This window comes from Lagopus leucura, unplaced genomic scaffold (assembly GCF_019238085.1).
Source record: "Lagopus leucura isolate 7727_CA_CO unplaced genomic scaffold, USGS_WTPT01 Super-Scaffold_810, whole genome shotgun sequence".
Taxonomy (NCBI): domain Eukaryota; kingdom Metazoa; phylum Chordata; class Aves; order Galliformes; family Phasianidae; genus Lagopus; species Lagopus leucura.
In genome coordinates, this window is record NW_024962261.1 from 3138873 (window position 1) to 3150481 (window position 11609).

At 44.4% G+C, this 11609-nt stretch overlaps 1 protein-coding gene across 1 annotated transcript in view; it reads right to left on the minus strand.

Annotated features, from left to right (window-relative positions):
* Positions 1-8937, minus strand: part of EDIL3 (EGF like repeats and discoidin domains 3) — a 274624-nt gene extending 265687 nt beyond the window's left edge. Inside the window, exon 1 of the mRNA XM_042866211.1 lies at positions 8734-8937. Coding sequence (XP_042722145.1) covers positions 8734-8800 — 67 coding nt within the window. The 5' untranslated portion in view covers positions 8801-8937. The remainder of the gene's footprint in view (positions 1-8733) is intronic.
* Between the last annotated feature and the right edge of the window lie 2672 nt (positions 8938-11609).

Here is an 11609-nt window from a genome sequence, read left to right on the forward strand (position 1 = left end):
TTAGTGGGGATTTAAAATTTTATCCAGATTTTTTTCATGAAGGGTAACATCATAAACACAATTCACTACTTGAAAAGAAAGCAAGGGATCTATTTTTAGTTGCAGATTGCTTTGCAGTGGAAACACATTAAAAATAAATCAAAAATTGTCTACTAGAACCCCAGGAAGAGACACAGCTCTTCCACAGCTGGGGTGAGGCTGACATGGGGTACGCTGCCTCATGAAGTCAGGGCACCTCATCAAGTCACATATTCAGTAAATACTCATAGAACCACAGAATCATATAGTGTTGTGGGTTGGAAGAGATCTCAAAGATCATCGAGCTCCAACCCCCTGACATGGGCAGGGCTGCCTCCCAGCAGACGAAGCTGCCTAGGGCCACATCCAACCTGGCCTTGAGCGCCTCCAGGGATGGGGAACCCACAGCGTTCAGGGCAAGGTGCTCCAGACTCAGCATGCACACATGTGTATGTACTGCTAGCAAAACAACCAACCAAAATACTTTAGGTCAACATTTTGAAGAGTTTCGTAGAGTAACTGAAGCATGAAGTTTTACACATTTTGGCTGCTTCTCTCTCTCCCTGCTCAGCCTTTAGCTGAGAAGAGAAGCCAGAGCCACATCTGCTCATCAGCAGCTTTAAATCAATTTACTTGCTTAGGAACAAGGGGAGAATTTGTCAGGAAGGCATCTCATCCTGCCTGCTGCCTGTGGCCAGGGAGCGATCTTTATCCATAAACTAAATATTTGGTGTAAAATAATTAGGGAAGAAAAACACTGTAATCTTTTCTCATCAAATAACCTACCAGGGACATTTTTGTTAATTGGCACATAATTGGCCCCAGGACAGTGAGGTAGCAGGCAGATGCTTTGGACCAGGAGGTGCAGGAGAAACACAGAATTTGCTCCTACAGCCACAAGAATTCAACAAGTACACAGACAGAAACACAATGACTACTCACAAAGAGTAGTCATAGATCTGATTTTTGTACCTGGTCTCAACAGTATAGAATGTATCAGCTACTCTAAATGCAAACTACAACAGATACAAAGAGCAGAATAGCACCACTTAATAAATTCTCAGCTAAACAACATTATTTTTTTACATAGTCACCACCATTTTCACCACGATGAGTAACAGTCTGTGTGCCATCCCTGTTAAAATTTGCATTAGTGGAGGTGACCAGCAGTGGTGTCTTCAATAGGAAAATGTTGCTCATATAGTTCATCTTTCATTAACCTAAACAGACGGAAGAAAGTGCCAAATCTGGGCTGTACAGTGGATGAGTAGGACGGTCTAGCCAATACAGACAGTGTGCTCCACAGTCTTCAAACTGGTATGGGGCCTGGTGTTGTCACGTTGCTAGAGAAAGTCTGTCTTCTTCTCTAACCTGACTGGAATTTTGAACCTTCAGTTTAATCAGCATCACAGTGTAGTGGTCAGAGTTGACGGTTTTGTCCAGGTTCCAGGAAATCCAGAAGGATCACCCTATCTTTATCCCAGCACAATGCACATCACTTTACCCACTCAGGGCTGCATTTTTAGACTTCAGTGGGGAATTCACATGTCACCACTCCACAGAGTGTAGTTTTGGCTCTGGCTCATAGTGATGACTCCATGTCTCACCATCAGTAATGATGTGATCCAGGAAACTGTCACTTTCAGCCTCATATTGATTCATCAGGTCCAGCCAAACTTGCATGTAGTGTTTTTTCTGTTCCTGTGTGATCAACTCACAGGACCCACCTACCTGGTGCAAACTTCTCAGTGTTCCAATGTAGCCACCATCATTTCCAACACAGTGAAGTCAATATTCATCTCCATATACAGTTCCCAGGTCGTAACTCACCAATCTGCATGGAAGAGCTAATCAAGATGTCATTTTATGGTGTGACAGCTGTGCATGGACACCTGGAATGTGGCTTGTCTTTCCCATTGCTGTCATCACTTCAGAAATGCACCACCCATTGCCTCACACCCACTGGTTTGTCTCCATAAAAGTTCAGCAAGTATAGATGAATGTTAATGAGCACAATTTTTTCCACACGGAGGAATTCAATGGCACATCTTTGTTTCACGTGCACATCAGAAGCCAATCTGTCAGACTGTCCCTCTGCTGCCATCTGTTACATGGCAACAACGTGTAACAGAATGCTGGTAGAAAGGTTCAACTTCTACTGCCATACCACCAATCTCCACTTCCAGTGTCATGAGACATCACCATAAAATAGGATGCATTACTTTCAGAGCAGCCTTCCCTATACACAAGGGCAAGAAGGACTGCGGCATTTTACAGCTCGGGTAGAGGAACACATGATCTTGTTTAAGTTCTCAGAATGGTTTAAATTCACCAGCTCGGAAGTGAAAAATGGAGTTGGAGGGTAAGTTCAGAAATGCATTTTTTTGTGAAAAAATATCAAAGCTGCCACTGAGAAAAGCATCTGTACTTTTCCCTTGCAAAAACCTTATGAGGGAACATCCAGTTTCCAACAGCACCATACCACTTGCTCATTCCTCCCTCTTCCCATCGCTCTCCTTGCACCAGTAGCTCCTGCACTTTTGTCTGACCCTGGCATAAGTCATCCCAAAAGCTGCACTGTTTCTCTGTGTAAGACCATCAACAGTGCTGAAATTAGGGAAACGTCAGTGGTAAACAGCAACTAGCATATTTGTACTCAGAAGATTTCAGAATTCTGGTTAAGAACATTGCTTTAATTTCTTCACCAAGCAGATTTCACCAACAATGCAACACCTCTGAGATTACTACATTCTTGACTGTGCCTGATGTTACTGCAATTACCTTCTTGCGGGGGGGGCGGGGGCGGGATGGGGAGGGGAGGGAGCTGATCTCTGGCTGTTCACCGTGACTTCAGTAGCAGGCTCATTTCATGAACAATATCCACCTTTCCAGGAAGAGTTAAGTAAAAGCAAAAACAAGAACTGTCATTTACAGGAACCATAAAGCACAAGCATATGCATAAGTTTCAGGGTATGAAGACACTGCATTTCTGAAAGAAAACATGCAGCTGTGCAAGTACTCCAGATTAAATACTGGCCTGGTGAAAGAAATCAAGAGGTTAGAACAGGATGGGCTTGATCACACCTAGGGAAATTAAAGAAACATCTAAGAAATTAGAATCAATAGCAGAGAACTAATGCATCATTTTAGCTACTTTCCATAAGAATACCACAAAATTTCCCAATCCACTCTATCAATCTAATTTTTTCCTTAAAACTGTTCAAATAAATGGACATTCAAAGGTTTTTAAATAGTTTTGGAACAGCATCTGAGAGCAATCAACTACAAGATCTTTTTTTAACCTACAAAAGCCCTTGTAAGGCAATTCTGCCCAATTTCTCATAGAAGTAAGGAACCTGACAAGTTACACAGCAAATGATATTTTCTCCATCTCTGTTTGTTGCAAAGCTGCAAAGGGTACGGATAAGAAAAAAAACAGTCTCAAAGCCCATGCCACTGTCTGAAAACATAATACTTAGCTAGAAAAATGAAAACTGGCAAACAGATTAAAGTGGTATGGCCTATGGGACTGTAATAGAGAATAATCGGAGAGCAAGCCTGAATTAAAGGGAATGCTTGCATGCAGTGATATCCAGCAGAGATAGAGGATGCCGTGCACACACAGGACATGGACACGAAGATGTGAATATTAAAAATAAAATAAATCAATCCTCCTTTGTTTTCTGTTTTTCCACACATGCTGCATTACAAGACTTACCCAAAAGTATTTCCTAAATTGTCTGTAGGTTTCCACAATAGCGAAGCTACAACAGACATGAGTAATCACAGGGCAGAAATTACTGTTATTTACGCACTGCTGTCACAGTTCTCCATAATTACACAGGTTGACACAGCATCTTGACAACGATAGGAAAAAAGTAGTTTTTATAAAAATTCTGTCAGCCTCCCTACACAGAAGCATGGCAAATAAAATTACTGCAGCTAAAAATTGGCAAAGCAATCGTCTTCTACTTCTTTCAGCTCTGTCAAAGTTACTGCTCAGAGGATAATCAAAGATACTCAAAGACAAAGAAGTCACATAGGTCTAAACTGTAGTTTTTTTCCTGACAGCATGGCTATGGTCTGGCTATGCAAACCTTGCGTTGTTTAATACTGAAAACAATTATGAAAAAAGAAAGAGTTACAATGGAAGCAGGAAAGGAAGAAGAAAAGAAGGCTGAGAAAGTCCAGCTGTGCAAAAGCAAAACTGGAGCTCAGATTCAAATCTGCAATCTGAAGCACTCCAAAGCTGACCCACACTGACCACATCTTTTGCTCACTCCTTTGCCTTCCCACCTGGACTGCAATGCTCTTGCCCTGGGTACGAGCAAAGAGAGCAATCTCCCTATGCCTGCTGCTCAGACCAGAAACTCATGGTCTATTTCACTTCTCGGTTTTTTAAACTTAAAATAGAACACTCCCACTGTGATGGGAAGTTACACAGCTTGCTGATTAGTAAAACAAAAAGGAAGCATAGAGCCATTATCACTGACACAGTGCATTGAACTTACACTCTCATTGGCTTTCTTCTTACATCCTTGCTTCACACTCTTTATATGAAAAATGTGTGCAGCTCCTCCATTATATCACAGCAATTTCCAGGGTTTTTAAGTTTGTAAATCTTAAGGTACTTAGAATCCTGATTTAGTTTTGCATCTCCTTATCACATCCTTCATTTCCTAATGTGTCATCTGAATAATAAAAAGTAAACATACATTCTCACTGTGAAAACACTTCTTAAAAAGTTGAGAGAAATTAATGTTGTTTTGATGTTCAGTCCATACTCTTTCTAACTTGAGGCAGCACGGCCTCAGGGCACCCAAACATCATTTGTAGTGTGATGTGGATGATGCTCTAGGATTTCAGATACACTCCTGGCTCTGGAGCTCATGTAAGTTCGAAGTAAATACATACATTTCTAAAAAATAGAGAAAGCAGTAACACAGTGACTGCAATGAGATTCACAACATTTTAGATTGATACAGACTTACTCCGACTCTTGCAGTCCCCTGAACATCACTCTTCCAGGGTCAGGTTCCGTTGCCTTTACTTACACTGATGGGATATCTGGCTACAAGTATGCCAGCCCTGCTGTACGGATAAGTGCTGTACAAATAGCTAGCTCAAGGCATAAAGAACAGCCTCCTAATGCAAAGCTTTTGTCTTCTGAAATAACTTCCAAAGTGGATCATTACCTTGATTTTCAACTGGACGGTAATTGGAAAAATGGGGGAGGGAGGCAAGATAATACAGTGATCCTTTTCACTATGCTATCATTGAAACACAGCTCTGTATAAAATACAACCTCTGAAAAACAACATAAAGGATATAAGCAGGGCAGAGAAAGGCAAAGTTGGATACTTAAAAAACAACAAAACACATACACAAAAAACAATAATACCAGCAGGACTATTAATTCTAGTTATAAGATAGAATGGCTCGACATCAAATGCTGTCCTAGGCTGACCAGACACACTGGATGCAAAAGCGTATCTGCTATATATGCTTTCTGGAGGCTATATGAGCAGTCATGGAAAATCAATTTGAATACAAATGTAATTTGTTAAAAGAACAGTGGAAATCATTATGCAGGGTCACACTGTCAGCAGTTAGTACAGAAGCAGATGCTGTCCAAAGAGGCAGAGGTGTTCAGTGAAACAGAAGAATGCTGACCTTTAATAGCGTTTGTGATCTTTTTCAGTCCTTTGGTATAGCTACATGGGAACAAACCTACAGTTTACCTCTCATGTTTCTCTGCAGCTTTACTCATTGCAGCTCATTCCAGCCGCAGAAGAGGCTATACATACACTTTTAAGCCTCAGAGGGAGTGAAGGTTCCCATTGTAACAGAGAAAAAGCAACATCTCTGAAACAGTTCCTTTAAAGTTCAGAAATATTTCATCTCAGGCTCACAGAACACAGCTGCAAATTAAAGCAGAATGGGATCTGCTTGGTTTTGGCAACACCAGCATCATTTCTAGGCACACGATACATAAAAATTCCACATCAAGTGAAGTCAAAACACACAATTACAATTTAAGGATCAGCTCTGTGATAAAGACAACTCAAATGGCAAAACCTTCAGAAGACCCCTTTGCAAAAGCATTTAATGTACAAGCTTGGAATACACTGATTTGCTCACAGCATCATCATCATGGTAGCTGATCGGCTTACCCCATTCCATGAGGTAAATCTGGGAACTAAGATAGCCATCAGTTCTAAATTACATTTTCCTTCCATTTGATCCCAATCCTCACTCGCTCTTCTGAAACCGATAGCTAGCCCTGTGCTTATTTGTTCCAAAAAGATCCATGCTAAAAAAATCCGTTCCAAAAAGATTCCGGACTAAGGAACTTCTGTAGATGAGATGCACTCCTCCATCTCATCATCAGATGAGATGAGAATCTCCTCCATCTGAAATCATCCCTTGTAGACTATGCAGTCACTTCTGTAGTGACTGCCTGTCCACTGCATAGTGAAACACTGGATTTGCTCTTGACTGCGATTTGACAGCAACCAAAGCAAATGTAAACCTTCACAGCTGTTTGGAAATGAATATAAAAGGACACCACTTGTTAAAAATGCACTAACACCTTCCTTGCAAGCTGCGCAATAGAAGTCACAACACCCTTGAAATCTTGTTTCATTGTACACATGCATATGAACACATTTCTGAAGGACAGATTCCTGTTACAGTGCAAGAGATTCCTAATTTATCAGACCAGTCACAAAGATTCCCATCTTCACTGAAAGACTCATCACCTGCCCCTCTCCCAGTTCTGCCTCCTCCATAAATGGAGGATAAATATCAAAATGATATGCTGAAACACCGCGTATATGTTCCAAACACCAGAAGTAAGGAAAGTATTTGAGATGATATTTATCAACAGGAAGTTGATCATCACCGTTACTTTTCAGTGCTCTACTGAACAGACAGTTTGTATTTTTCATCTGACTGTAGACTTCAAACACTGGTCAGCAATGAACTATGCGACCAAACTTTGATCTGCAGGTAGAATTTATCCCTCAAAGAAAGCAATGAACAACTGGCCAAAGCATACATGATTTTACCACAGGTGTTCATGATATACTCATTTTACTTCACTATCTAAATAAACTCATACTCAAAGGATGCACAAAAAGTTTTGTGCTGTTCAAAAATCACTCTCCAAAGAGTTTGTTACTTTACTTATCATGAATTGAGAAGACCTATTAACAGTTTTAATAGTGAGCAAAATTAACCCACTATGTCAGACTTGTCAAGCAGTATTTTATTCTGCTGCAGCTTTAAAAAAAAAAAAAAAAAAAATCCTTCTGTTCCATTTCGAAAGCCAAGGACAACCCTTTAGCTGAACAATTACAGCTTAAGCAATTGCAGAACAAATGGATTCTTACCTTCTATTTCTTGTCTCTAGAAAATCTATCAAGTTCTCTCTGTTCTGAAGTTACCTAAAAACACTGCTAGATCATAGACTTAAATAAGAAGACACCTCAGTCGTACAGAAGTCCAATGCAAAGTATTTATGGCATGCCTAGACTTTGTGTTTAAAAGACTTTAGGCATAAACCGCAGGTACAAGGACATATTGCATAAGCCATCGCATGCTCGCTGCAACTGAGTGAATGTTATTGGATTTTGAGAAGCTACAATGCTGAATAATTTAGGATCTAATAAAATATTCAATTTTACTGATACATTGGCTTCATTTTAAAATTAAAAAAAAAAAAAAAAAAAAAGCAAACAGTGGTGAGAACAGGTCCAAGTCAGTGAAAACAATATATTACTCATCAGGATAACACTTGTTCTATTAAGCTTAGGGAAGGCGCAACCGGGGTGAGACAAAGGTCTTCAGCCCCCCGAGGTTTGTTTGCCTTCCCAGCGCTCAGCGCTCGGAGGGACAGAAGCAGCCCCACAAAGAGCATCAGTCCCTGCCTCCGGAGGGTTCCCTCATCACTGCTCGGGCACTGGTGGGGGCACAGAGAGCTTCTTGTGGTGGGAAAAGGGGGGCCGGTGGCGGCAGCGGCTACCGTTCTCCTCCCACCCTGCCCCACGCCGCTGCTAGCTGAGCTCCGGCAACTTTTTTTTTTTTTTCTTTTTAAATACGAAAACGGAAAACCCACGTAACCACCAGTGGTTATTTCCAATAATAATAATAAAGAAAACCAGGAAACCTCTAAAGTTGGCTTTTGGGACTTTTTTTTTTTTTTTTTTTTTTTTCCTCTCCTCCAGCGGGGGAGGCACAAGAGGCGGAGAAGGCGCCTCTGGTGCTCCGTCTGGAGATGCCCTAGTTAAGGAGAGGCGGGTCGCCTGCCGAGCGCTGCTCAGCGCTGCCGCGATGCCGTACCCCCGGACGTGCCCGCGAACTGCTCCGCGCTGCGCTGGGTACGCGGCTCCCAGCCCGATGGCTGGGGGCAGAGAGGCAAGAAAAAGAGACGTGCACAGCTCTGCGGGTATTATCAAATCTTCTCAGCAGCTCGTCTGGATTAATCTCTCATGGTAGCTCTTCCCCCACACAATAATTAAGCATAGTTTCTAAACAGAACGTGCCGGAGGAGGGCTCGCTTGTCGGCTATTTAGAACGCAGGGAAGTATTTTATCTGTAAACGGCAGTAAGAGAAAAGCCGCAGCGGAGGCGCCCCACGACCTGCCCCCGGACATCACGCACTTGGGCTCCGACTTCGAGAGAGCCGCGACCCGACCCGTCCCCGTCGCTCACCTCGGGCAAGGCGCGGCGCCGTCAGGCTCCCGCAGAGCACCAGCCAGGCCAGCACCGCACGGCTCATCCTCCTCTTCTCCCGCAGCCGCGCCGCTACTACCGACGGAAAAGCAGCAGCAGAGCCTCCTCCTCCTTCTTCTCTTCCTCCGCCTCCTCCTCCTCCTCCCCGAGATGCAAGAGGCGAGGCTGGTCCCTCCCGGCGCGGCCCCGGGCCGAGCGCTGCTCCCGCTGCCGCCGCCCTACCAGCAATGAGCAGGCTGCCCCGCCGCGCCCGCCAGGTGCCGCCGCCGCGCCTCCAGCCTGGCCGGCGCACCCGCCTCCGTCCCGCGGCTAAACCCGCTCCGAGCGGCTCCCGAGGGGCGGTGCCGGCGGCAGGCGGTGCTGCCCGGCCGCGCCCCGACACCTGCTCCGCCCCCGCCGCGGCGGGGAGCGAGGTGTCCCAGGACCCAGTCTGGGAACGGGCAAAGTTAGATGTGGTTGGGGTCGGGGATTTGTGTTTTGCTGCTGCACTGCTTGGTATTGTCTTGATGGCCCTCTTCCCGCGGAAGTCCCGCTACCGGAGGTACAGAGGGAAAGGTGAAAGTCCTGCCTTCCAGTAGTGAATGGGAGTTTCATCCTAAATCAGTGTCCTTCCTTCCTCCCCCTGCCGCAGACTGGGTGTCAGCCTGCCCCACACAGCAATCCCTGCAGGAAAGCAGAAGGCGGTGAATTCACCGACATGTAGAGGATGAAGGGGGCAAAGGTCTTACGTGGTACCACTGCTGGCAGCATGGGTGCTGCTTTTCCTGCCTGACCTGTACAGGTTGACGATAGAGCGAGAAGGGTCAAGTAAGCACTGATAGTCCAGTGGGAGACAATAGACTCTTCATATATTTCATATTCGTATTTTGCATCACTTCTAGTGAAAGAGCCCGTGTTAGTACTGAATTAAATGTTAATGTAGTTGCGGAGTGAGAAGAATGCACTTGACAGTATCAACCTGATGCATATGACAGGGAGATACCGCGGAATGACCTGCTAAGTCATCCCTCCTGATGGCTAACATCGCACAGCTTCCAACGTCTCCTTACAAGCCCTTTGTCTGCGTCTAAGTGCCGGTAAGTGGCAGGGTGACAGCTCTTCCCTAAAGCTCTGCTTTTACTTCTGAGCCTGCAATTAAATGCATTTCCTCTGACACTGGAGGTATTTCAGTTCCTACACACCGCAGTTTCAGGACAGAATTACAAGGATGAGGTTTTTTTGTGGTGGTTAAGCAATGAAATTACTAGAAATAACACACTTCGATAAAGGGCACTCCGCACCCAGGACTCCAGAACATTTTCTGCTTGCTTGCAGGGCACAGGTGCATGCAGACACCCACTTCACCCGGCACAGGGGTGTGAGGCTCCGTGGCGCACTGCAAAATTACCCAGCAGGTTAGGCTGGAAAAAATTCCTCCCTCCACTAATGAAGCCCGCAGTAGCAGAGATATTCACACAGACTTTCTTCCAGCATATCTCTGAACAAACAATAGCTGGTAGCATTCACCAAAACTTTTCTGTATCTTCTGTGCACGTGCTGCACACACGTCTTCGTGCACTGAGGTTGCATCTACTTAAGCGACTGTGATGTTAGTAGTGTCCATGCCAGAGATCTCCCTGAAGAACTCCTGTCTAGGAAAAAAATATTTATTTTTCTCCTGGAGAGCTGCTCTTCTATCAGTGCAGAGATAGGGGATGTTTAGGAAGCCTTTACAAAGCTTCTGATATTAATGCATCATTTCTCCACAACGGTGCTAATTTTACGGCTTATCTCTGTTTTACATCCAAGAACCCAGCTGTTATAATTACAAGCCAAGCTGCACTTTAGCTGCTGTGGCAGCCCAGCATGCCTGCACCCCCAAGTGGCTGGCTTGCTTTTTTTATTATTTATTATTTTTCTTGTGGGAGTAATCCCATGATGTAGCCCCTTTGCTTCCTCAATTAGGATAAATCCAAAGGGCCCAACTACGTTTGGTACTGGGAGGCCTTCCACTGAGAGCCTGTGACTAACAGCTGACTAAAATGACACAGCTTCTTCAAAGCAAGGCGTTGTTTATTCAGCCAAAACATTGAAATAACAAAAGACTTTTATGTTTGGTTCTTACCTAAAGTGCAATGCCTTTTTGTTTTCAGATTTTGAATAAGTTTCATTCAGCAGCATCTCTCTATCCCATTTCAGACTACCAGACCACTCTCATGTCCTTATCGCTGCCCTTTGAGCCTGGCTCCCTCCAAAGGCTGCTCTCTGCTGCTTGCTACAAGTAATGAGAGTTTTACCCCATCGTGCTGTGCTGTTATTAAGCAATGCATCAAATTTGTGTGCTCCATCACCAGCATTGTGCTTGAGGTCGCTGCAACTCCAGCATCTCTGCCTTCAGTGACCATCCCTTGACCTGACCTGGTTGGAAGACAGGTTGGTATGATGCTCTTCTTTTACTGTTGTTCAGAAATGGTGGATTGGTGTTGTTGGTTGGGCATGCCTTTATGGAACTAATGCCCTCACCTAAGCTGCCTTCAGCTACAGTTATGTTAACATAGCTTCCTTACAAGGTGCAAGATTTAGGGAGTTTTCTTTCCAGATTTCAGATGACAATTTTGAAAGCTAGCTTTCCCTTATTTGTTTACTATCTGCTAATGTTTAATGACTTCCCTCCCTTCCTCCCTTCCCTCCTCCCTTCCTCCCTTCCTCCCTTCCTCCCTTCCTCCCTTCCTCCCTTCCTCCCTTCCTCCCTTCCTCCCTTCCTCCCTTCCTCCCTTCCTCCCTTCCTCCCTTCCTCCCTTCCTCCCTTCCTCCCTTCCTCCCTTCCTCCCTTCCTTCCTTCCTTCCTTCCTTCCTTCCTTCCTTCCTTCCTTCCT